The sequence below is a fragment of the Curcuma longa genome, chromosome 1 (genome assembly GCF_044706935.1).
Source record: "Curcuma longa cultivar G26 ecotype Majalengka, Jawa Barat chromosome 1, ITB_CL_G26_1.1, whole genome shotgun sequence".
Taxonomy (NCBI): Eukaryota; Viridiplantae; Streptophyta; class Magnoliopsida; order Zingiberales; family Zingiberaceae; genus Curcuma; species Curcuma longa.
The window spans coordinates 4,586,643-4,614,051 of record NC_133861.1 but is presented as its reverse complement, the minus strand read 5'-3'; the positions used below and the strand labels follow the sequence as shown (position 1 = coordinate 4,614,051).

Below are 27,409 nucleotides of genomic sequence, written 5' to 3'. Positions count from 1 at the left end.
GCATTTTATGTGCTTTCATTCCATTGCAACCTTATTTTCATAAAAAAGCAAGGTTTTAAAATGAGCGAGATTCACCCCCTCGTTCTCATCTATTTCCGGTCCTACAAATTGCTATAGTTCAACAATCGACTAATGACACTTAAATTTTATAGAAAGAGTTGTTCTACAGGTTTAAATAGTCGGATTCGATGGGTCAGTCGATTGGTGAAGTCTAGCAATCGACTAGTAGGTGAAAATCAGCCCGAACAATAACTTTTAAAAGAGAATTTCAAGAAAGATCAAAGATGCCAGTTCTTGAGAAGTTGGAGAAGAAGTGCTACTGCATTTCCTACCATCAAGAGGTAATCCAAAATGATAAAGAAGCAAGCAAAGTAAAGTTTTCATTGTAAAGTTATTTTTCTCTTTCATTTGTATTTGTATACTTGTTTTTGTTGTATTGAGTGAAAATAAATTGTAAGAGATTTTTTCGCCTCCGAAAGGTATTTGAGAAAAAAAAAGGATGAGTGGTGGTAGTCATTAGAACTAGGCCTTGGACGTAGTTGCCTTGGGAGGCGGTGAATCTAGTAAACCACCCAACTTAGAGATTGTGTGTGCTATGTTTTGGCATTGAGTTTGATTCAAATTTTTCGCTACGCATTCAAAAGATAAGCATGCAATCAAGACGAAAGAGCTATTCATCCCCTCTAGCTCACACAAATCCTAACAAGTGGTATCAGAGCAAAACTGCTTTTCATCGAATTAACTTCCTTGGAGCACAAATTTAGAGAAAGAAGAAGAAGTTGAAATTTTGAGCCCTCTAATATTATTAACAAGTCAAAGGATTGATCATCGAAGGAGCTTAACTTTACAATAGAACCTCGAGATGGATTCGAATACAACATCCGAGCACCTCTGTCGTTCTTATTGAGAGGATTCAATCAATGGAAGGCAAAGATGGAATATTTCTTGATGATGGACGTCAAGAATTAGTCCATCATAATGGATGAATTCGAAGCCCCGAAGAATAGCAAAGCGAGACTCCTCAAGAAGAAGAAATGGTCCAAGGAGCAAATCCAAAAAATTGAGATAAATGATAAGATAACTTAAATTTTGGTTAATTTGATCCCTAACAATATTTTGTGTAGGATAAGTGAATATCAAGATGCCAAAGGATTGTGGGCGAAGTTAATAAAGCTTAATGAAGACCCAACCACAATGCAAAGTGAAGATTGTTGGGTTGCAAGGGTGTAAACATAGTCCCACATCTAAAGTACATGGAAAAGATCATGGGATTAAAATGATAGAAAGTATCTCCATTGGTATGAGACCTTTTGGGGAGAGCCCAAGAACAAAGCCATGAGGGCTTAGGCCCAAAGTGGACAATATCATACCATTGTGGAGATATTTTGATTCCATCAGTTCTAATAAGTGGTATCAGAGCGAGATCGCTCTTCACCGGACTAACCGCCAGATGAGTCATGATACAGATCTAACCATGTGGTTTGAACCTTAAACAAAGGAAGTGGGTGCTCCCATATTTGAATCAAGAGGACCAGACACCAGGTGAGAAGTCCTAGTAGGTCGGGTGGAGGCTCGATGGACAAAAAAGTCTTAATTGCGACTAGATGGGAAGTCCTAGTAGGTCGGGTGGACCGAGGGGCAAAAAGTCTTAGCTGCAGCTAGGTGGGAAGTCCTAGTAGGTCGGGTGGACCGAGGGGCAAAAAGTCCTGGTGGATCGAGGATTCAGACATCGAGTCTGTGGTCCTTTGTTTGAGGGGGGGATTGTTGGGTTGCAAGGGTGCAAACATAGTCCCACATCTAAAGTACATGGAAAAGATCATGGGGTTAAAAGGATGGAAAATATCTCCATTGGTATGAGACCTTTTGGGGAGAGCCTAAGAACAAAGTCATGAGGGCTTAGGTCCAAAGTGGACAATATTATATCATTGTGGAGATATTTTGATTCCATCGGTACTAACAAAGATGAGTCTAAGGAGGGAGACTCATCGACTTAAGAACCAAAAAATTTAGAAATTGAGAGGTACTCTATTTTTGAGATGGAGGATGAACTTGAAGAAGCATCCATCTCAAGAGTTGAGGGAGATGATAAATCAACAACATCGAAACAAGATGAACCCTCTAGAGCCGATGAAAAAGGAGCACATGTAACCCCTACTGTTAAAGAATGCACAATAATTTCATTTAATATGAATAAAGATTATATCATGTGTTTCAAGACTATAAGAGTAAGCGTCCTAAATTGATGAAGAAGAAAGTTCAAGTAGCACAAAGAGCAAAGGAGAAACCAAAGGAGATCAAAACCTTGATACGCAAAGGTAAGAAACACATTGTGTGCTTCTCATTTAATCAAAATGGATACAACCAAAATTAGAGGTGTCTATTCGGGTGGGTCGGGTGGGTTCGGGTCGAGTTGAAATAAAATATTATTAAAAAATCTCAATTCGAACCTGAATTCAACCCGAAACCCTAAACCCATATCCATATAACCCGATCAACCTGAAAAACCCGAATAACCCAAAAAAACTTTTTTTTAAATTATTTTTCTCGATAATTCTTCATTTCTATTTCAATCTTTTATCATTGTCATACTAATATTACATAAAATATTTTAATTTTCAAAAATAAATTTGATTTAACCTAAAAGAAATCCCCTAAACCCTAAATCTAGGTCAAATCAAGTCAACCTGAACCCGACCTGAATTTAATCCAATCTAAAACCTCCAATTCGAACCCAATCCGAAATCGAAAACCCTCAACCCTAACTTATTTTTTTTTCAAGTTAGGTTGGGTCGGGTTGACAGATCGGGTTCATTTTTGACACTCCTAACCAAAATCAATGTTCAAGGGAGAGACATTTAAGTAAGAACAAAGAAGAAGACTTAAATCTAAGGGAAGCTTTTAAAGCAAATACAAGGTATCATTTCATAATACAGTTCCTTCACATCATGATAAAAAACATGTTAGACCTAACTTTTATAAATTTAGAGCTTATTATAATGAAAATAGGAAGCATGATAATTTTAAGGATAATTTTAGATTACATCATGCTAGAACTATCCAATCTAAGCATGAAAAATATTCTAAGCAAAAACCTTAAGAAAATTAGAAACATACTTAAAAGAAGAAATGATCAAGTTAGACATGGACGATCAAAAATTAATGACTTGGAGAAAGAAAATGAAATTTTGAGGTGAAGACTTGCTCAATTAGAGAAGACCCTAAGAAAAATGACAAATGAAGTTAAACAGTCCAAAAAGTACAATTTAGGTTTAGGTAGACAAGAATCGTCAATGGATAAGAAGGGTTTGAGATACAAATCAAAGTCCAAGGACAATGTGCTATCCTATCATAGGGTTCCATATAACTATGAATCAAACCTTAGGTCTATGAATCAAGTCAAAGTTATAAGGGAGGCTATTCGTAGTGTTATCTTGAGAAGACTAGCATGACTAAGACTTCTAAGAAGTCTAAAAAAGTCATTAAGAATGTATTTAGAGAGGTTATCCTAGTGAATACCTAGTAAACCAAAAGTGAGTTCTTAAGTTGATCAAAATAAGTTAGAATTTAAAAGTATGCTAAGTTTGAAAATTTTGGCACATTTGAGGGAGATAAGTTGCCTATGTCAAATTATGTATTTGGCATAGTGATTAGCATAACACTTAAATGAAAAATCTAGGTATTTTTCTTGTGTCATAATTGTCATGCTTCGTGTGCTATATCACATGCCATGATATCATGACATACACCAGTATTACATTTTGCCATGATATTTTAATACATGTCATATCATACATGCATCATTAGATTATGATAGTTTTTCTTTTGAAAGTATATATTTGATGTATGTTATGCTCATATACATGCATAAATCTTAATTCCTTATAATTAAAAATAATGACATTAGTTGACATCCTACATAGGAGAATCAAATATAGAATGCCTAGATAAAAATGTTGTTGGGATGTATACCAGAATCCTAGCTATCTATGTAAATAAATATTCTGAAATAAGAATCACATTTGGTCAATGTTTGCATTTAATTTTATGCAAGTGTCCACTTAATTTATATTGTAGATAAACATGGTGTGCGAAGTCACACACAGAAGACCATATTATCAGTTCCTTATAAATTATAAACAGTGTTCACAACTAAGATGGATTGGACAAACCATTGGACTGATTGTAGTGTAATTTGGTCTTAGTCTGTCTTGACTATAAAATTACACTAGTACACTGAGTGTGTATTGAGCAGGACCATCTGAGGATTGTTCGATTTATACTGACTATATAATCGAACTAAACCTCTGTTACTATGGATGTACATGCTCTTAATCCCGATATAATAATAAACACATGTACTTAGTATGTACTTCTTTGATTCATCAAAGGGTGAGATTTAGAGCGATAGATCAAAAGACCCGATGAGTTGGGAAGTAGTATTATGTGCATGGTGTGTTGTTGATTATAGAAGGAATCTGTGTCCTAAATATAGGTTGATGATGTCCCCTTGAGGAGCTCATAAGGATTATCATGTAAACCCTGCAGGTGGACCTTATCCACATGATAATAAGGTTGAGCGGTACTACTCTTGGATTAGAAGTTAATTAAATTCGAGTTGTCAGTAACTCATTTAATTGACAGACATACGATATCTTAAACACAGGGAGATTAATGTACTTATAGTAAGAAGGAGCCCATATTGTAATATGGAATTGGTGCGGTAGTGCAATAATAACTTTCTAGTGGAATGAGTTATTATTGATGGACTTAAACTGTGTATTCAGGAAGAACATGGGAAGCTTAAGCCCATCGGGAGACCAAAATTAATTCCTCCTCTAGGTCCCTACTGTAGCCTCTGGAAATCCTCAAATCCACCTCAGGAAGAATTCATGGAGACCTTCGGAAGAATTCTTGAAGACCTCTCGGAGACCTTCGGAAGAATTCTTGAAGACCTCTTGGAGACCTTCGGAAGAATTCTTGAAGACCTCAGGAGACCTCTGGAAGAATTCTAGGAGACCTTCGGAAGAATTCTCGAAGACCTTTGGAGACCTTCGGAAGAATTCTGGAAGACCTCCGGAAGAATTCTGGAAGACCTCCGAAAGAATTCTAGAAGAATTCTGGGAGAATTCTGTGAGAAATTTCGGATAGGAAATTCTATTTATAAAATAAAATTTCTAAAATTTTATTAAGAATTTTTCTGGGAAAAATTCTGATAAAAAATTAAGAAATTTTTTAAAAGAATTTTCGCTAAGAAATTTCGTCTCTTCTCGTACAAAATTTTATTATAAAATTTTATGAATTAATTTTGTTAAATTAACAAAATATTAATTATGGAATCTCGTTAAAAATTAATGAGATATAATTAAAAGATTTTGTTAAAACTAAGAACAAAATTAATATAATGGAAACTTATTAAAAAGATAACGAATCTTATCCGTAGATTTTATTAGATTTATTCTAATTAAAATCTTGTAAAATTTGTTAGACTTTTTCTTAAATTTCCTAGATGACATAACTATATAAAGAGGGGTTTAGGGAAGACAATAGAACACAATTTTTTTTGGATTCCTCCTCCCCTAGGGCCGGCGGCACCAAAAGAAATTCCTTCTTCTTTTGTTGCCGCCAACCACACCTCCCCTCCTTTCTCTTTAGGGCCGGCGCCCTTAGCTTTCCCTTCTCCTCTTCTAGTTCCCCTAGGGCCGGCGCTCCTTTGAGGTCTTTGTTCCCTGAGGGCCGGCGGCCAAGAAGAAGAAGGAAGGAGAGGAATAAGAGAAGGAAAGGAAGAGTTTTGCTTGCCATCGGAAAGAAGAGACTTGGTGGAATCATCTCGAAGGATCGTTGCCCACACAACGTTCGAGAAGAGGAGAGGATATACAGCAGAAGATCGAGGGGTCATCCACTCCTTCTAGACATCCCGCGAGAAAGGTACAATTTATGATTTCCGCTATAAATAAATTGTTTCTCTTCTGAAGGATCCTGAAAACCAAACACAAGAACCCAATGATCTAAATGCGTGTTTTATTTGATCGACTATGAAGGCAACTTGAAATCGTTTCCGAAATTTTTTTTATTCTGCAAGAATTCACCGGAACAGTTTTTCTAGTGTTTCCCATCAAATGCATGATCTCTTAGTTTAGGAAAAATCAATTTATACATCTCACGAAGATTATAGAACGCTTGTGTGTATATTGAGATACATTAGACATAAGTGAGATATTAAAATGATGAACTAAGTTCAAGATTTGATTTGGTATATCAAAATGAACTTTAGTTTCATCAAATCAAATGAATTTTATATGATCAATCATTTCAGCAAAAGGTGGAATCCGCCACCCTAGCGACCCCACACGATCAGTCACACGACCATCTGTGAGGAGGTAAATCGAAAAGCTATAGTTGGCCACGACGAGGGTGGGCATTGCCTTAGCTTTGTCGAGATTCGACTCTTATCCACTTCAGCAAGTCTGCCCCATCGTAACCAACTCAACTATGCCCAAGGGACTATATGAACAATCATGGAGAAAGCTAATGTGCAAGTTATGTGCATTTAATCCATAGATCATGATTGAAAATTGAGTTTGAAAATCATTTTAAAATCATTTTGAAAAACCTTGGTGAAGTTTATGTGTTAACAGCAATCACCATTGATTATGTTGATATAAAATTAGAGTGAAATATTAAAATTTTAATGTATTCAATTTTGTATCATTATTTGAAAATAAGATATATTTTCATAGAAAATTATTTTTCTCTAATAGTATTTGACATAAGTAATGTATGTATGAAATTTTATGATTTTTTAAAAATTATAGAAGTACTTATGCATTTTTGAAATCCTATCTAAAAATTGAAATTGCAATTTTTAGTCCAGCAATCGACTATTTTCAGTCAGCAGTCAATTGCTGACTGTGTTTTTGACTAAAATATAATTATTTAAGTCATTTAAGTTCACTCCTAGGTATTGTAACTATCACTAACCCTCTGATACACTTGAATAAATATTCATAGATGATTTTCTTGATGAAAATGAGAAAGAGATATTTAAAAAAAAAAAAAGAAGAATATAGAATTGAGAAAGAGGTTTAGATTCAAGATTAAATCTATAACCTCATGGCTTAGATTTTAGAATTTCCTAAAGGTTTAGGAACTCCAAAGTATTATTGGCATAATGATTAACGTTAAATTATGTTTTGATGGGGAGGTCCTCCTTAAAGATATGATTTTGACATGAAGTGAGGTGAATGCAAGATTTTGAAGATTGATGAAGGAATATATAGTCAAGGTTGAGCATTGGAGACAATGAAAGGTATGAAACCTTCATTGTAATGATTGGAAGTTTGAAATAGAAGAAGAGAATGAATTTTGAGAGATTGTATTTTTGATGAGTGCAAAAGGAGGAGAATAAAGAGTTCAAGTTAGAAAACCTTCATTGACATGAAAAGTAAGATACTTGGATAATGATTTAGTATAACTTAAACATATTATCAAACATTAAAAAAAGAAAGATTATCGATACAATCGACTCTGGTCAAGGTTGACGAGGCTCGAGTTGATTCAAGTTGGGGTTTTGATGTTTCAATATGTTAGTTGGTCGAGTGAGACATCAAGTAGGTCAAAATAGGTCAAAATTGACTGGATACTTGACAAGATACGAAAAGTACAAGTGAATCATGGGTGACCGAATGCTTGGCGGTCGAAAGTCCAATATGGAATTGACACGAGACGGAAAGTCCAAGTGAGTCATAGTTGACATGACACTTGGTGATCGAAAATCTAACAGGAGTTGGCAAGAGAAAAGTCCAAATGAATCATGGTTGATTGAACACTTGGTAATCAAAGATGACGGAAGTCCGCGTGATTCATGGAGAACCAAACATTTGGTATGAGTGTGGAAATCTAAACAGGTCAAGGAAAATCAGATGTTTGACATAGGAGAAGTTCTGACATGTTAAGGGTGATTGCATGCTAGACGCGTAAAGTTCTAACAGGTTGAGGTTGATCAGATGTTAAGTAATGAAAAGTCTTGACAAGTTAAAATTGACCAAACGACTAGGCAAATGAAGTCTTGATAGGTTGAAATCAACCTGATGCCAAGCAAGATGAGATTTCAACTTTAAAAAGGTTGAAACATAAGTAACAATCAATTATTAGAAAGTGACAATCGATTACTAAATCCTAAAACCTTGAATTCAGGATTTGAGGGAGTAAAGGGGGTTTGTTAGAACCCAACAATTGATTGCTAGAATGCATCAATTGATTACTGACATTGTAGCACTCAACTACTCGGTTAAACTATTGGCTACCAGTTGACTACTGGAATTCAACTATCAATTGTTGACATTGTTCAAGTGAACAAAGCGTTCCCAACTCAACTGACCGGTTCGATTGGAGGCTATCAGTCTATTGTTATGGTTCAACAATCGACTAATAATATTTAAATTGTATGGAAAGAGTCATTTTGTAAGTTTAACGGTCGGATCCAATGTGACAATCGATTGATGATGTCTAGCAATCAATTGGTAAGTGAAAATTAGCTTGAGCAATAACATTAAAAAGAGGATTTCGAGAAAGATTAAAGATATCGATTCTTGATATGCTAAAAGTGAAGTGCTGTTGTATTTCCTATTATTAAGAGGCAATCCAAAGTGACAATGAAAGAAGCAAAGTAAAGCTTCTGTAAAATTATTTTTTATTTTTATTTTTATTTGTATATTTATTTTTTATTGTATTGCGATAAAATAAGTTGTAAGAGAATGGTGATAGTCATTCAGATTAAATTTTAGACGTAGTCCTCTTGCACCTAAGTTAGAGATTGAGTGTCTTATATAAGATATGAACGGTTGATTTTGAGAGGAAAATTGCTCACTGTATACGTTTTAAGAATTAGATATTAAATTTAAATCTATAATTTTATTAATCTTGCTAAAAATTTCCAAAATTCACATGTCCATATTAATATTATTTTTTAAAAATTATCAATTAGCTGTGTGCCAAGTGGACGGCTCATACCTCGTTCCACTAAACAATCAAGCAGCGTCATTCACTGTTTTCGGATCACAATATCGAAAGAAGATCGCATTCACTGAATCTAGCCGCTTTCGATCACCCGTACATCGAATCTAGTCGGATCTTCGATCACACACGAGCCGTCACTTGAACCGCCGACTCCGGTGGCGTGCTGCGTCGGGTCGCCACCTCCGCCAAGGCGAGCTTATAAAGCCGAAGCCCATCGAGTCTTACAGCTACTTGAATTTGATTATGGAATCGAAATACAGAGAGAGGAGGATGGCCAGAAGCTGCTATGCCTTGCGGGCGGTGCTGCTGGAGGCGGCGACGACGGCGCGGTGGTGGTCGGAGGAATCGTCCTCCGACTCGGCCGAGTTGGAGGACCTGATCGAGTCGTTCTACCACGGGGAGGAGAAAGAAATGAAGGTGGAGGAGGAGGAAGCCGAAGATGGGGGACAGAGCGCATTGGCAACCGTTCTTGACGAATCGGAGGCTGACCCGGTGGCGCGTCGGTTCAGAGCGGAGGCGGAGCGAGCCGTTAGAGCCGTCGGACTCGGGCATCGAGGACAGGGGTTGAAGATGCGAGTGGTGGGTTGGCTTCGCGAACAAGGATTCGATGCCGGTATGCCGTTAACGATCTCTTTGCGCTTCGATAAATGAGATGGATGAAATCTGATCTGATCGAGTACGTATTTGATGTCATCAGGGCTCTGCAAGTCCTCGTGGGAGCGATTCGACGACGGAGTACCCGCCGGCCACCACCACTACATCGACGTGATGCACGGTGGCGGCGGGTGCAGCACGCAGCGCTACATACTGGACCTCGACTTCGCGGCGGAGTTCGAGATCCCCGACCCTCCGCCGCCTACGCCGCGCTGCTCCGGCGCGTGCCGCGGACGTTTTCCGGGACGGCGGGGACCTTGGAGCGGATCGTGAGCGTGATGTGCGCGGCGATCCGGGAGTCGATGAGGAGCGCCGGAATGCCGCTGCCGCCGTGGCGGCGGCAGCAGTACGTCGAGGCGAAGTGGCTGGGCGGGTACGAGAGGCACGCCGCAGAGCCGCCGCCTTGGGAAGTGGCGGAGAGGGCGGAAGGTTGGAGGAAGAAGGCGGCGTGGAGGGTCGGATTGGATGGCAGAGAGGCGGAGAGGCGGCGGAGGGGAATGGCGACGGCGTAGTCCTCCGCACACATCAATCGTACGGTTTTTTGGGGCTTGATCAGTGTGCCACTTTGGGCAGTTTTTGTTTAATTTTAATTAGGGGTTAAGGGTGGGCCACCCTTGTTCTGAGAATATTTTATTTTATATACATAGTTGACTTTTTTAAAATGTATTTGACCTTCTACCCCTTATAATTATAAAATAAAAATAAAATAGTTTTGAATTTTAATGTTAGGTTAGTAATATTCAAAGGAATTGTTTTTTTTTTAAGGTTATAAGGAACATCCATTTTTTCAGAATATCAAAAATATGTCTAATGAAAATCCTAACCACTATATGGTCTTAAATTAATCTAAAAGTAAAAAGGATGTAAATAAAAATTATTGAAAAAATTTCACTATAGAAATCTTTCTTTTATTTATTTCGTAAAAAGAGTGAATTACTTTCTCTTGTGTCTAAAGGACCAGGAGGGGAGAGGGTCGATCAAGAGTATCTCCGTGTGATACAAATGAGCTCGAATTCAAGATCGGCAACAGGAGACCACGACAGCAACCCTCAATTTCTGAAGCTCTTGGGGGCAAGCAGTTGATGTGCTTTTCTCTACGTGAGACCTACAGCTGCATATTCATTTTTTATACTCATCACTTCGTACATAATTATCCTATGATAATATTCTCATTATTATCATGTTTATATCTCCTATGTTAAATTCTGAATTGATCGGACACACTGTAACAATTATGAAAATTGCAACTGAGCTGTCATACAGTTGTAGCAACTACGATTTTATAACACTAAAATATGAAGAAAAAAAATTAAGATTAAAATTATTCAGAGACTCAGAAAAAAATTAAATGACATTTTGTGAGTTTGAAACTGGATTGTAATGAGTTTCGCCCTGTTATCAAAAATCATCTAGAATTCTTATCCCAATTACAAGATATAAGGTCCTATTTATAATTAGAGTTTAGGGTCTATTCTAAGAAAAGTAATTATATAAAAATAAATAAAAATTTTAAATATTTATATCTAATACTCTCCCTCAAGTTGGAGCATAGATATTAATCATGCCTAACTTGTTACAAAGATAATCAACTCGGAGCCTATTTAAAGCTTTTGTGAAGATATCCCCTAATTGTTCTCTAGTTTTTACATATCCTGTAGTGATCAAGCTTTGTTGAATTTTCTCACGAATAAAATGACAATCAATTTCAATGTGCTTAGTCCGCTCATGGAACACGGGATTCGATGCAATGTGAATAGCAGCTTGATTATCACACCATAGTTTTGCTGGTATTGAAATTTTGAGTCCTACTTCAGTCAACAGTTGATATATCCACATTATTTCACACACAGACTGTGTCATAGCCCTATATTCTGATTCTGCACTGGATCGCGACACAACCTTTTGCTTTTTACTCTTCCATGATACTAAATTTCCTCCAACGAAGATACAATAACCTGAAGTAGACCTCCTATCCATTTTAGAACCTGCCCAATCTGCATCTGAAAAACATTCGATATGAGTGTGCCCATGATCTTTATATACAATACCTCGTCCGGGTGCGCCCTTCAAGTAACACAAAATTTGCTCTAATGCTGCTCAATGATGAACCGTTGGAGATGACATATACTGACTAACAACACTAACCGAGTATGCAATATCTGGACGAGTCAAGGTAAGATAATTCAACTTCCCAACCAACCTTCGATATCTCTCTGGATGTTCAAATAATTCTCCATCTACTGTAAGATCCACGTTTTGAGTCATTGGAGTACCACAAGGTTTTGCCCATAACTTTTCTGTCTCAGTTAATAAGTCGAGAACATATTTTTTCTGAGATAGAAATATATAATTTTTACTCCTCATAACTTCAACACCTAAGAAATACTTTAGCACCCCTAAATCTTTTGTATGAAATTGAGTGAGAATGAAAGATTTGAGAGATGAAATTTCTGTAGTATCACTGTCAGTAATTATAATATCATCCACATACACAACTAACAGAATAACACCAACTCCTGACTGCTTGTAGAACACAGAATGATCAGACTTGCTTTTTTTCATACCAAACTTTTCAACAACCTGACTAAATTTTTCAAATCAAGCACGAGGACTTTGTTTCAAACCATACAAAGTTTTTCGAAGATGACAAACTCGCCCCATCTCCCCCTGAGCAACGAAACCAGGAGGTTGCTCCATATACACCTCCTCTTGAAGATCACCATGAAGAAAGATATTTTTGATATCAAGTTGATGTAAAGGCCAATGATAAGTAACAGCAAGAGAATTAAATAACCGAACAGATGTCAACTTTGCAACAGGAGATAATATACATATAATATTTTTGAAAAACAAATTGTTATTTTAAAACTTTAAATTCTATAGCACATATTCTTAAAAAAATTTTGGATAAAAGTTTGAATATATATACACCATTTTAGTGAACAGCCCACTCAACTTTCACAGATATTTAAATCGCAAGTCACACTTTTAAATTTGTAAAATTTAGCCAAAAAAACACTAATAGTTGTGCAGAATTAAATTCAAAAGGAAGTGTTTAAAGAACGTATAATTATTATTGAATGAATATGGTACATCTAAGTTAATTAATAATTTTATAATAAAATTATATAAAAAAAAAAGGCAAAGCTCCCGTCATACGAGATCCGGAGCAAGAGACTATTTCCATATATATATATATATATATATATATATATATATATATATATATATATATATATATATATATATATAAAACTAATAACATGCTAAATAATGTGTGAAATCAATATTGGAAGGCATGAATATACATTGATTTTGATATAAATTTAAATTCATTAATAAATTTTAGTTAAAATTCATTGATAGTCATATAATTTTTAAAATTTAAATTTTTTAACATTATTAGAGTCTTAGAAACACATTATTATTGTTGAATGAATATAATAGAGCTAAGTCCAATAACAAACTTGTTCCAAATTTATTAAAAGTTGTATAAATTTTAAAAAGTCATTATAACCTTACCTATCTAGGGTATGAAACTAAGGTTGGAGGGCATGATAACATTTAAAGAAATTTTTAGAAATGCATTGACTCTAATTTAAATTGATTTGGATGTGCTTAAGGTCATTAGTGACTTTTGATAAAAGTTGACTAATGAGTCCATCAATAAATATTTATTAAATCTAATTAATAATCGTATAATATCTATAATTTAAAATTTTTAACATGGCAAAGTCAAAGGAGTCCAAGAATATATGTATATTGTTGTTAAACATAAGTTCAATAACGAAATTATGCTAAATTTATTCAGAATTATATAAATTTTAAAAACTAATAACAAACTAATTAAAGTATGGAATTAAGATCGAACTAAATCACTAGTTTTTTTTTATTTTTGATATATCCTCCAAGCTTGATTTGAAAAAGTGCCCTCTAAAAAGAAGTGCATAATTTGACAAATTTAGAAGGACGTAATTGCGAAAGTTGAATGTTGGTACGCTGTTTAATAAAATACCAGTAAATATACTATCAACCGCGATAAAAAGGTCGGTTTTGCCCTGCCCTATCGCTTTTACCATAAGCGAGAAAGTGTAGTCTGACGGATTTAGGGTTTAGGTTTTCACCTTTTTTGCAGAAGAGCGAGAGAAGCATGGCCGCCAGAGAGATCCTCATGCTAGAGGCGCCGCCGGATGCCGTCCGCGAAGCGTGGTCTGCCGGTCCCGATGCGGATGTCGTCGATGCTTTGCCCTACATTGACGATGACTACGGCGATCCCAGGGTAGCCGCAGAGGTCGATCGGCTCGTCGAGGAGGAAATGCGGAGGAGCACCAAGAAGCCCGCTGACTTTCTGCGGGAACTCCCACCCCTCCCAGAAGTTAACTTCGAGGTATTTTCCGTCGATGCCTGAGAGTTTGTTATTGCTTTCCAAGTATGATGAAAAGGATAGGGTTTCTTCAGGCCCTCGAAAGTTCCTATATATAAGGAAGTTCTAGATTTCAGTTGGTAATGGTTGATTGAAAATATTATATGCTTTTTAGGTTTATCATGGACTTTTGCCTAATTATTTATGCAATGTGCATTTTATTAGAGTTTGTTTATCAAATATCACTGCGAGCTGTTTGTTTCATTGGTCTAAGAAGTTTGCATTTGAGTAATTCTTCAATGGAGATCAGTCTGGTGAAAATTAAGGTTTCAAAAAGCATACGTAGACAATATGTGTTGGTCTCATTGATTAACATAGAAAGGCAGTACGTGGAGGCATATGTGGTCATTATTGAAAATATCTAGAAAAAATGCATATTGATCTTTAAATTATTTATCACTAATAAATACAGGTGTTTAAGCTGACACTCACAAGTTACACACTAATAAATAGTTAACTTTGAGTGTTAAATTAATTTGGTCGCGTTAAATTGGTTTGGAAAAATAAATTCAGGTTTTTAAATTGCACATGCAGACCACATATGCCATACACAGTCATGGTTGGTCACTATGGACCCTTTCAAAATTTATCTAGGCAGCAACAGAGACTTTTTAGAACCATGGCGAAATCTAGTGAGAAAGCATGAGCATCAACCCAATAGATTCCATCTGGTTTTGACATCTAGGGATCATAATAAAATTGACTATCATCTAGATTTGATGATTGAAAGTAGTCGTTTTCTTGGGCTTCAAGAACTGACTCATGTTGCTCAGCTTACAGGTTAATGTTAAATTGTTTGCCATTTTTCATGCATGTTCTAATTATTTGACTTTAGAATAATTGTAAGCATTTTTGATATTGGTAAAAATGTTTATAATCCATAAGTGCTTCACCAAGCTACAGAAATTAGAGTTTCAATAATGGCACAAACACATATCATTTTACTTTAATTTTCTTGCAAAAGTCTTCTAAGATGATTGATGTATTTTTACATTCTACTACTATTTATAAGTAATAATTCATCTCATTTGGCCACCATAAAGGAAAAATCATGCATAAAGTAACAAACTTGATTAAACACCTAATTTTGTATGGACATTTTTGTGTGTGGTTGTACTACCAAATGGGTCAATTGATTAGGAGAGCGTAAATGTATAATAGGATGAAGAAATGCGGCCTAAGGATTTTAGCAGTTGACCAAGTATAAGTAATTTGATTATTTGTTATTGTTTACATGACAACTAGAGGTTTGCCCTTGTACCATCTAAGCCTCTGAAGTTAATCCAGGAGCTAAAAGGTTTGAATAGATTGCTTATTTTGTTTTACAAAAATTGTATGGGCCATTCAATTTTCTTTGTTACAACTTTTAAGATTTCTTTTATGCCCATTGATGGTACGAGGCTTGATCCTAACCTTACTAGGATTTAAAATTTATGTTTGAAGGGAGATGATCTCCTATGAAATTCTGGGGTAAGATGAAACCAGTAAGTTCTCAATAAAATAATTATCAGTGAATTTATTACCAATTGTCACTGGCTCAGTGTTACTAAGCACGTGCCCGGACACACACGCACACACACATGAGAGACTGCTAATCTGCGTGCCTTCTTTTGCGTGACAAAACATTCCAGGCGCCCGGAACTGTTCTGGGCACTCATAATAGTATACAGTGTCATTTTTTAAATTTGTTTATTCACACACACACACACACACACGAGAGACTGCTAACCTGCGCGCCTTCTTTTGCGTGACAAAACATTCCAGGCGCCCGGAACTGTTTTGGGCACTCATAATAGTATACAGTGTCATTTTTTAAATTTGTTTATTCACACACACACACACACACACACACGAGAGACTGCTTGTTGGGTTGCAGGGGTGCAAACATAGTCCCACATCTAAAACACATGGGAAAGATCATGAGTTTAAAAAAGATGAAAAGTATCTCCATTGGCATGAGACCTTTTGGGGAGAGCCCAAGAACAAAACCATGAGGGCTTAGGCCCAAAGTGGACAATATCATGCCATTGTGGAGATATGGACATTCTTTAGACCCTACAATTGGTATCAGAGCGAGGCCGCTCTTCACCGGACTAACCGCCGGATGAGCCATGATCTAGATGTAACCATGTGGGAACCCTCGGGAAAAAAACAAAGGAAGTAAGGGAGGCTCGGACCATGAGGGACATGGCAGCCATGGGACCATGAGAAATGGTAGGGGAGCTTCCAGTGGTCTTTTGTTTGAGGGGGAGATTGTTGGGTTGCAAGGGTGTAAACATAGTCTCACATCTAAAACACATGGGAAAGATCATGGGTTTAAAAAAGATGAAAAGTATCTCCATTGGCATGAGACCTTTTGGGGAGAGTCCAAGAATAAAACCATGAGGGCTTAGGCCCAAAGTGGACAATATCATGTCATTGTGGAGATATGGACATTCTTTAGACCCTACACTGCTAACCTGCGTGCCTTCTTTTGCGCGACAAAACATTCCAGGCGCCCGGAACTGTTCTGGGCACTCATAATAGTATACAGTGTCATTTTTTAAATTTGTTTATTCACACACACACACACACACACACACACACACACACACACACGAGAGACTGCTAACCTGCGCGCCTTCTTTTGCGCGACAAAACATTCCAGGCGTCCGGAACTGTTCTGGGCACTCATAATAGTATACAGTGTCATTTTTTAAATTTGTTTATTTTTTGTCTTACAGTTAATCCATTTAAGATTTTTCCTAAATTGGGTTATAATATTAAGCACACAAAAAATTTTAAAATGAAAAAAATGTAGTTGCTCACGGGGTGTGCTGGGTTGTTATCCTGCACTTTTTATTTGGCACATCCTCTAAGCAACTAAATTTTTTTGTTTTGAATTTTTTTTTTTTGCTTAATACTATAATCCAACCCCTAAATCCAAGGGGGAATCTTAAATGGTTAATCGTAAGCCAAAATAAAAAATAAAATATGACATTGTACTATTCCAAGCGATCGGAATGTTTTGTCGTGGACAACTCGTGCAAAAGGAGGCGCGCAAGGTATCAGCTCTCTCTCTCTCTCTCTATATCTATCTATCTATCTATCTATCTATACACACACACACATATATATTGTTATCATTTTACATTACAACCTTGTGTTTTGTATGTTTACAACTACACCCTTTTCTTTTATAATTAGATTCCTTGCAAGTTAATTCAAAATAATTGTAAAACTCTAGCTTGTTAAAATTGTTCGTTTAGTGAAATAATGAGTAGGAGCCAATGGGCATAATGGAAGCATCTCTTATTTATTAATTGCCTAGGCCAAATGAACTCAGTTATGGGTCAATCCCGTATTTTATCTCTGCACTTAAATCTAGCCACTACAGTCTACTTCATGTTCTTCCAAGATATCAGATTGCCTGGTAGAAGAATATATTGGCTCAATGTGGATCTCTCTGTGGGAAAACTTGCTTAGTTTGAATCAGTGTCCCCATAACTTGAAGATGATTGTGATCTTGGTATAAGATTGCTTTCTTTGGAGTATTTTTAATGTACTTTAAATCCTGAGTGTTGCCTCTCAACCATCATGACATCAAAGACTCTAGAAATTAAGTGAATCACGCTCAGAAGAAATGAGATTTGTCAGGATAAGAATAGTAAGGTACTTATCTATACTAACCTCCTCAAGCATTTTAAACATGTTTTTCCTTGAGAGAGATATATATAAATGTGCCCCTTTGAAAGGATGATTTGTATACTAAGAAAGTATTTTAGGTCGTCTAGGTCCTTGGTTTGAAAGTACTGATGAAGGTACCCTTTCAGCTTATTGATTACTTGATATCATCACCAATAGATAGAGAGATTATCTTAATCCCTCTTTATATTTAGTTATTTACATCCTGTGTTTTGTATATTTACTACTAGACTATTATCTATTTACTATTTAGTTATATGCAACACACCCTATGCATGTCAAGGTACTTGGATGGTGAAAGATCCTCATGTCACTTATAGGTGACCACCTAGCTTCACGAAAAATAGAATTAGGATTCATGTTCATATTTTTAGACAATTTAAACACTGGCTTTGTAGGCCTAATGCAACCCGCAAATTTTTTCATACTTAATACTTGATTATCAGTTTTGCTGACTACTCAGGTAATTGCATACGCCTATCTTAATCAGCTAATAACTTCTGAACCCTGAAGAGCTAAATGGATGATTCTTTGATATCTCTCTTTCCTTACTCTTTCCTTTTATTAGCAGTTAACTTACCTTTTTACCTTATCACTTTGTTTATGTGTGAAATTAAACAAACCAACATCATCACAAAAATCATACCGGTGCATGCTGTATCACATTTACAGTTCTACCTTGTCTTACTGATAACTGTTTCTCAGGATCACCCTATGCTTGCTAGAGAATATGAACGTGTAAGAGCTGGCAAGCCTCCTGCAATTCTGGAGATGTCCCGCTATGGATTGGAACCTCCACATGCAAACAAACGCAATGATGTTACTGCTTGGAGGCTGGCCCTACGGAATGCACAAAGCCTTCTACAACATGAGGTTATTAGGCAAGTCTTTATTGATTGAAATGAATTTGCTTGGCTTCTTAAAGTTGCAGAATTAAGATATTTCATATGATTATTTGTTTATGGTTTTAAAGAGATACTTTTAGTTCTTGCAAATATACCCCACGAGTTTTAGCAAAGAAATTTAGTAGATCATGATGTCATTAGTTACTAAGTTTGTACTAGGAAAGTATATTTGGGCACTGCAATGTCTCATAATTTTTCATTGAATCCAATAGAAACCGAGTCACAACACTATACTATGTCGCAAATCACAGATTCATGAAGTTTTCTTGCCTTTTGCACTTAATTTTTCATATGACATCATTAATCAAAATACCATGTAATTTGGTGTTCAATATGATAAGAAGTAGCAATTTACCCTTTCGTAAAATGCAATATGTAATTGGAATTACTTGCTTTTGTTCTCTGTCACCAGTAATCACTTTGTGTTACATAATTGCATGTGCACATTATTTCAGCTAAGGTAACTGTTAATAAATCCCTTTGTTATTTTGAATCTTAAGGATTGAGAATCTGGAGTTGCTGGTGAATCATGGTGCTGATGTCTGGAAGCTTAAGAACAAACAAACGGAATCGTATTTATCCAGGTAAATTTCTTCAGCCATTTGTCATACACTTGTGCTGACAGCAATAAATTAATGCTGTTAGTTTATGAATAGTGCTACTCGAACTGTTCTATAGCAGATATTTTTTTGATTTATTCATATGTCAAAAGAAAGTGTATGAAAGATCTTAAAGAATCAGGTTAAATAATTTGACAACAGTTGGAAGTACTAGAAACAGTGCTGTTTAGTAGACTAAAGTAATTACATCAGATATATATAATACCCCAGTTTTATGCACGATGACCAAATAATGCATGTGAGACTAAATTTAGCTCTTTCATTCCTCATCAAGCTAGATCATTTGTCAATGTCTAGCTCATCATACAAAATAGAGAAAAGTTCCATATATTGAAAAGGGTATGCAGTAGCAACAATTGAGTCACTTTGATAGCCTAGTGCTTTGGGATGTAGTTGTCGACTTGATTGGATCTTCAAAAGTACATAATTTTCTCAATTCCCTTCTAATCGAAGATTAGAGGTGTGTTAAAATGAAGTGGAAGTTTTTAATTGATTGTTAAAGAGAGAGAGTAGGCTTTCACAATGTTCTCATAAGATAAAAGAAAAAAAGTCGAGGGAATTTCTATGAGAAAGTTGAAGATCGGAATCTTTTAACGTCACAATCCATGGAAGATTGGATGAAAATATTTCAGATGAATAATGAGATTAGAGTTTTAATAAGATTTTTCCTTTTTGTTTATGTATATGCATTTTTTATGAAAAGACGGCCTTATTTTTATCCTTGTTTTTAGTAAATTTTCAAGTATTTTAGTTTGCTAATATTATTTTCTATTAATTATGTTAACATAAATTATGATTATTCACACAAAAATTTTTTTTGCTTGATTTTGATTTTTCTAGGATAACATATGTTCTCTCGTAGAAATTTATAATTACTTATTTTGAATATTAATCAGTTACTACCTTTTTAAATATTTATTTTGTTATATTTTAAAATTTTAGAAATTTTGAAACAATTAGCTATTCTCTGACTTTATCTCACTAATCAAATGAGAATTTCGAAACTGTTTTAGTTTTAAAAGGACAATATTAGTGTTATTTGTTGCAATGAAAATTTGAGTAATATTTATTTTTGATTGAAGTTATAAATAACTATCATTCTCCTACAAGTAAATATGCCCAAATATACTATTAAATCTATTCTTAGATTTGTTTTAAAAATTTTAGACCTACATACTTTCTTTTTTATGATTTTTTAAAACATGTTATATTTTATCATATTAGTGAAGGATTTCCAAAAAAAATAGTAAAAGATATTCTATGTTACCAAACTAAATATAAATGACAATGTCATTACAATTATTTTTAAAAGTTTTACTAGAAATGTATTCTAATATTAATTTTTGATTTACAATTGATAAATAAACTTTTTCTTAAAATATCTAATGAAGGGATATTTGTTTTTACCTGTGTTTAAATGTAGTGATGGTTTCTAATGTATAAGTTTATGATTTAGCATAATAAATAATTTTTAAAATGTTTTTATAATAGTTAATGAAGTTGTAAAATGTAGTGATGATTTTTAATGTATAAGTTTACATGTAGTGATGGTTTTCTAGTATTACATAAAATTGCACTATCATACTTCTTAAAAATTGGCCTAGGCAGCTACCTAGGTGGTATCGAGCAGGGATCAATTCACTTCGGGATTAGGAGGTACCTGTTAAGCCTTTTAAAAAGCTAGTTAGGTGGATAGCCTAGGTGGCCTATATTTTTTCAGTAGGAAAAAATTGAATTTTTTTACAAAACTTTTTTGTTCACTTGTCATGGTATTAACTAGAATTAACATCCACCAAAACCATTGAACACCATTATTCTCATTTTTTCCACATGTCAGCAACCCATGCCTTCCCATTCCTCTAGCTATCCCGTGCTTTCTGTTCCTCGACTCACGATGCTCTGATCTCCAACACTTCTAGGTTTTCACCTGATCCCACTGTGCATGTGATGCCAGCTTCATTTTCTGACCATCCACTGCATATTACCTGTTTTAATTTTCGCCCATACTATGCCACCACACAACATTCTTTGAATTCCTGACACCAACATCTCCCAGTTCACCCTGAACCAACCTCCTTAGCACCAGCTAACTCAATACCCTGATGCCAACCTCCGTAGCTTCAAGAGAGCTTAGTTGTTTGTTTTCTCTTGTTTTACTTGTCTCCAGAATACTTTTGTTTTTCCTCTGCTTTGCTCCCCAGTCCTCACTCAGTTTGCTGCAATTTCAATCTATATAGTTATGATGCTAACATTTTCAATCTGGCAACAACTCAATTTGAAATTGACCGAAATTGTAGGTTGCACTTTTTTTCTTTCGTTAGTTGCAATGTGATATATAATATTTTGTTCTTCTTATGGGTTTAGTGATTTTTAGTATGTGATTTTGCAATGTTAAAGAGGATTAAGAATTTATAACTATAAACTTAAATGTATGACTCTAATATATTCTTAATGTTAACTGCTAAGGCACTTGTCTAGGCTCTAGGCAGTGGGCCAACTGCCTACTACTTTTAATATCTTGGTAATAAAATATCAAATTTTAATATCTATGATAAAGATTATGATTATATTGTTATAAAAATACTTGTAATTTAGTAGCCTCATTTTACTGATACCAATGTGTTTTATTCGCCCATCTATTGAAGTGTGCTTAATAGTCCCCCAATTAGCTTAATTTGGCTCCACTGTTAGGCAAGAGGGGTTCTTGTTGTGGATCACAAGTTTGCCTTGGCCATTAAGGGCATATGGCTAAGGGTCCGAATGGGAGCTTACCTTTAGTAGATGGACGATGTTCCACACCAAAGATAAGATAGAGGGCAAGAGTAGGTCATGACGATAGCCTCTAGCAGGAGTTGATGCAGACAGGAGTTGGTCTTTTAGGCTAGTGTTCACGACAGATCAATGAGGGAAGACAACATGCTCACGAGGGAACAGCTGGATGTCTTAATGATTGTATGATATTGCATAGAAATGAAGTGTTAATGTGAGAAGTATATGCGGGTCTGTCTTAGGATGATGTCAGTGACAAGATCAATGAGTGAAGTGCCAACTAGAGGTAGATGATACAGGAACCTAGATGTTATATAAGTAGCTAGGCACCAACAGGATGGAGATGGGGGATGAATCACAGCGAATGAAGAGAAGGGCTGAAATGAGTACATGGAGAGCGAAGGGGAGGAGATTGCACCACAACATCAGACATGTGGCCTCACTTTAAATGAGAAACTTAGTAAAGAAACTTCTGTATTAAAGACCTAAAAGTTGCTCAAATGCCTAGTTGGGGGTGGAAAGTGGTATATTTGATAGAAAAAGAAGGGAAAAAAAACATTGTATATAGTTCAAATATTATACTTAATGATTAATTAACCAATGGGTGACAATATTAATTTTAACTAGGCCTATCTATCTGTAATACGAACAGCAATAAGAATGCTTGTGATATCATGAAAAGAGTTTTAGTGTGGGGTCCATAATCACATGGAGATGTTGCATAACATATGTGACAATCCAGATCAAATAATATGTGTACATTACTTGTCTTGCTACCTTAAATTTAATGTTCGCTTATTTGCGTCAAAACTAATTTGGGTTGCATTGCTGATACCTTTGTGCTTTTGGCTACCTATTTTATTGTTCAGACTTGTCGAAGCATCAACACCCTTATGCAATCAATCTGTCACTGATGATTGTTTGAGTTTCCCTGAAACTTGGCCTAATTCATAACTTAGCCTTGCTTAAACTGATTCTTGAATAGCTTCCATTCTGATTTGCCAAATCCCTGGCCTGTGTCAATTACCATTTGGATGCTTCAAGTGGTGCCTTCGGTAAAGGGAGTTATATAGGAAGAAAATAAAGAGGCAACAACTATGATTATCCTTGGCCAAACCTTTTAGCTGTCTTTGCTAAAGATTGTTCTCGAGCAAGGGTAAGATGGGGGCATTCATATGAAATTGGGTTGTAATTTTGTGAAGGAATGATACAAAGGACCTAAGCTTTCTGGAAAGTCGTTGGAGAATATTGCATATGGTGAAAAGCAAGTTCATGAAATGAATAAAATATTGGTGGACTACTGTGCAATGCAAGTGGTTGCGTTACCATTGATTAAGTGATATAAACTAGAGGTTGTCAAGAAGTTCATGGGTTTAATCCGAATGGAGAAGGGGTGCGGTGTCTCATCTTTAAATTTCTTTTTGTATTCGATATGCAAGATAAGACTGTGTATAATAGACCCAATATAGTCCGATTCTTCTCTTGAACCCCGCATTGGTAGGAGTTTCATCAATTGGACTGTCTTTTTTATTTGATAGCAAGATTCCTGTCACAGTCTTTGAATAGTTAATATATAGCCTTATCAACTTAACATGAAAACTTATGCATGAAAATTTCAAAACACTAACCAAGTTTCACTTCAGATTAGAAACTACAGCAAGGGAATATGACAAAATGATAGAAGCAGTTAATCGCGACAGAAAGTTTCAGCAGGTGAATTTTTTTCTTTTATTGCTGCTAATTGTCAGCTCATTTATGTTGAGTTCGCTTGGATGGAAATAGAGATGGAGAATGAATTTATTTTCTTCACTCTATTTTATTTCCTCCAAATCAGGATGAAATGGAAGGAAATGAAGATTAAGCATTTCCTTCTGGTTCCATCCAAGTAAAGATTTTTCTTCCACTTATTATACTACATTTCCATCCTTCGTTCTCCCTGCCAGGTAATCACAATATTAGAGAATGTTGTATCATTTGGGTGAATTAAGTTAATTTTGTTGTAATCAGCAAAATACTGGCGGTCAACTCAATATGCTGAATGCACAGTGGAAGGAATTATGTCTTAAGAACATAGAGATCCAATCTGCATGTTCTGATCTGCAGAATGCTATTGATCAAATTAGAATACACAAATAAGAATACACAAATAAGTATGATTTATTATGTTGTCACATGTATATTGCCAAACACTATCATAATGAATGTAAATAGACATACACTTGATCTTCTTTGCGATTTCTTCAGTAACCTCACAACCAAAAGCAAAATGATACTTGGTAAAAGTACAATATATTGCAATGCTTGCTTCCTCTTCATTGTAACACCAGACCAGTTAGAGCACGCGAGTATCTTGGGTTACACAGTATAACTTCTTCACTGATTACACTAAAAACTACTGACTTGTCAAGAACCTCGGCGAGTATCTGGATATAACTATCAAAAATCTGGTTACGTGTGAGGGAAGGATTGGGTGGCTCCACGATGACGCGCCAGTACTTCTTAGAGTCGCGCCAGTAATTCTTAGAGTCGCAGCCGCGCCAGTACTGCTTAGAGTCGCAACCGTCCTTGTTCTGGAGCGATGACGTCGCGAAGGGAACGGCGAGGGGGCGGACTCGGGTGGTCAAAGGGGACGAAAGAAGGGAGAGACTCCGAGATGATGGAAAGCAGACCATGGATGCGAGGCGGACCCCAAAACGGATCGAGGCCATGGATGGAGACAAGAGAGCAATATCGATGAACTTGAAGGATTTCCTGCGAAACCTTTTTGTATATACACGATCTCGTCTTCAAGACTGAACTCCGTGCCATGGCTTGCTTTCCATCACCTCGGAGTCTCTCCATGGCCTGCTTTCCATCATCTCGTTTTGTGGTCCGCCTCGCATCCATGGCCTGCTTTCCATCATCTCGGAGTCTCTCCCTTCTTTCGTCCCCTTTGACCACCCGAGTCCGCACCCTCACCGTTCCCTTCGCGACTTCATCGCTCCAGAACAAGGACAGTTGCGACTCTAAGCAGTATTGGCGCGGCTGCGACTCTAAGAAGTACTAGCGCGACTCTAAGAAGTACTGGCGCGTCATCGTGGGGCCACCCAATCCTTCCCTCACCCGTAACCAGATTATTGATAGTTATATCCAGATATTTGCCAAGGCTCTTGACAGGTAGTTTTTAGTGTAATCAGTGAAGAAGTTATACTGTGTAACCCAAGATACTCGCGTGCTCTAACTGGTCTGGTGTTACAGTGAAGAGGAAGCAAGCATTGCAATATACTGTGTTTTTACCAAGTATTATTTTGCTTTTGGTTGTGAGGTTACTGAAGAAATCGCAAAGAAGATCAAGTGTATATCTATTTACATTCATTATGATAATGTTTGACAATATACATGTGACAACATAATAAATCATACTTATTTGTGTATTCTAATTTCAGCTTTGCCAAAAGTTCACCAGGTTGCTCGTGATTCATTCATGGAGTTGAAGCGTAAAGGTGAGGGCAATGTCTTTCTCTTCCACAACTTGTCATTATATTTGTTATAGTATGCTGTTCTTTACCAAGTGACTATTTCCATAGATTGATATTTACCTGGATTGTTACTGTTAGATTATCCAGGAGACAATGTTACTGGAAATAGCTTTCTTGATATAATGCGCAGCCTTTTCAAGAGCTTTAATCAGCCTGTTGAAGGGCAAGGTGGCGGAGAGGGTTATCAAGGACGGGTTCCTGTTTATCCAGGAAGAGACTTGCCTGGTAGAGACCAAGGAAGTCTCTACAAATTCTATAGTGGTTTGTTCTTACGGATATTTTACATGGATTGTTGCTGCTATAAATTTGATGTTTAGGTTGTCTTGCAGAATAACAGCATGCATATTCTGCCCTTAACTTCACTACAAATTTGATCTTTTGCAGGAGAACCGTTCATTGATGGAAAAGTTGTTCCTTATGATCCTAAATATCATGAAGTATGGGTCAGGAACAATGCACGTCCTCAAGAGAGGTCTTGGCGACGGCATACCAAATTTCCAAAAATGCCACCTAATAATCGAAGTGGCTTTCCTAGGAGGCATAGTGGCTTTGGTAGTAATGGAAGCAGCCCTGATTATCCAGGAGACAATGTTACTGGAAGTAGCCCTGCCTATCCAAGAGGTAACCCTGCTGGACCACCAACTGGCTATCAAGTTAATCCCCGTGGTTATCAAGGAGGTAGTTTTGCTACGCCTCCCGCTTATCAAGGAGGCAGTTTTGCTCGACCAGGGTCGCACACCAGCTATCCAAGAGGTAGCCCTGGCTATCCAAGAGGTAACCCTGCTGGACCACCAGCTGGCTATCAAGTTAATCCCGGTGGTTATCAAGGAGGCAACCAAAATAATCAACAAGGTGGAGAGGGTTATCAAGGAGGGGCTCCTGTTTATTCAGGAAGAGACTTGCCTGGTAGAGACCAGTAGATGAGACATCACTTTTTATTATGGTTTATCCAGGAGGGCCTCTGCTTCTTACTTTTATTATATTTTGAAACTGTGAACAGCTAATACTGGGGTTTCCGAGCTCTTGCTTTATGTTTTAAGTTGATGCTCCATTAGGTAACATATTCTGTCTATTGTTTTTGGTTGCATTGTACTGATGGCAAATTAGCGAGAAAAGAATTGAGTACAATGTTCATGGATAGAAGTTAGATACGGCAATTTGGTTATCAAAGAAATCCCTCAAAAGACTGTCTTGATGGATTGAATTTTTGTTTACATGATTGCTCCAACATATGTAGTTATAGTCAATGACTAATTGGGCAGCAATTTGGAATTTTTGTACAATCTGTTGCTCATCGTTTGATCTAGTATCAGCTGACGTTAGAACCACTAGGCACAAATAAAGTTGTTATAGATAAGTGTTGGAAGGAAATTAATTTTTATATATATGATGATTATACTTTTTGGATTTTTGTACAATCTGTTGATATAGTTTTAGCTGACGTTAGAACAACTAGGCACGAATAAAGTTACTAGGCACAAATAAAGTTGTTTTTGGTAAGTGTTTTAGATTCATAAATGTTGGAAGGAAATTAATTTTTATATATATGACGATTATACTTTTTGGTTTTTTGTATAAATTTAAAGATGAGTTAAATGTTTAATGATTAAGCATCCAAGCTATGAGTAAAAATCATTTCACTGAATTAGATAAGCAGTGGGTGAAAATCAAGCAAGAGAATGAAAGAGATGAAAAGCCCAAATGTGGTTCGAATAGCAAAAGTGGTTGGATGCTTCAGGTAATCTATTTGGAAGGATTATTTTGAAGATCACAAGTAAGTGATTTCATAGACAGGAAAGTGCATTGCACAATTTGATTAAT

The 27,409-nt window shown here is 36.2% G+C and overlaps 2 protein-coding genes and 1 pseudogene across 4 annotated transcripts; all 3 read left to right on the top strand.

The window, feature by feature from the left end:
• Positions 1-284: 284 nt before the first annotated feature.
• LOC141822823 (uncharacterized) lies at positions 285-10,181 on the top strand (annotated as a pseudogene).
• Positions 10,182-13,772: 3,591 nt separating this feature from the next.
• LOC141844991 (pre-mRNA-splicing factor SPF27 homolog) lies at positions 13,773-24,472 on the top strand. Its single transcript, XM_074732988.1, has 5 exons — positions 13,773-14,056; positions 18,482-18,657; positions 19,182-19,265; positions 23,714-23,783; positions 24,078-24,472. The coding sequence occupies exons 1-5, from the start codon at positions 13,820-13,822 to the stop codon at positions 24,204-24,206; spliced, it is 696 nt and encodes a 231-aa protein (XP_074589089.1). The 5' UTR covers positions 13,773-13,819; the 3' UTR covers positions 24,207-24,472.
• Positions 24,473-25,226: 754 nt separating this feature from the next.
• LOC141847576 (uncharacterized) lies at positions 25,227-26,818 on the top strand. 3 transcript variants are annotated; one of them, XM_074735640.1, is made up of 3 exons: positions 25,227-25,552; positions 25,676-25,849; positions 25,973-26,818. In XM_074735640.1, exons 1-3 carry the CDS (start codon positions 25,534-25,536, stop codon positions 26,506-26,508), a joined length of 729 nt encoding a protein of 242 aa, XP_074591741.1. In that variant the 5' UTR covers positions 25,227-25,533; the 3' UTR covers positions 26,509-26,818. The 3 variants fall into 3 exon arrangements, with proteins under 3 accessions (XP_074591741.1, XP_074591747.1, XP_074591737.1); XM_074735646.1 differs by having other exon boundaries at positions 25,667-25,813; XM_074735636.1 differs by having other exon boundaries at positions 25,667-25,849.
• Positions 26,819-27,409: the final 591 nt, after the last annotated feature.

What these genes read in the sequence shown, in the direction of transcription:
- LOC141844991 (XM_074732988.1), top strand. Translation starts at nt 13,820, where the DNA reads ATGGCCGCCAGAGAGATCCTCATGCTAGAGGCGCCGCCGGATGCCGTC. An exon ending in TCCCAGAAGTTAACTTCGAG is followed by an intron (nt 14,057 to 18,481) that starts GTATTTTCCGTC and finishes ACTGTTTCTCAG; the next exon opens with GATCACCCTATGCTTGCTAG. An exon ending in GCGACAGAAAGTTTCAGCAG is followed by an intron (nt 23,784 to 24,077) that starts GTGAATTTTTTT and finishes TGTTGTAATCAG; the next exon opens with CAAAATACTGGCGGTCAACT.
- LOC141847576 (XM_074735636.1), top strand. An exon ending in TCTCTACAAATTCTATAGTG is followed by an intron (nt 25,850 to 25,972) that starts GTTTGTTCTTAC and finishes GATCTTTTGCAG; the next exon opens with GAGAACCGTTCATTGATGGA.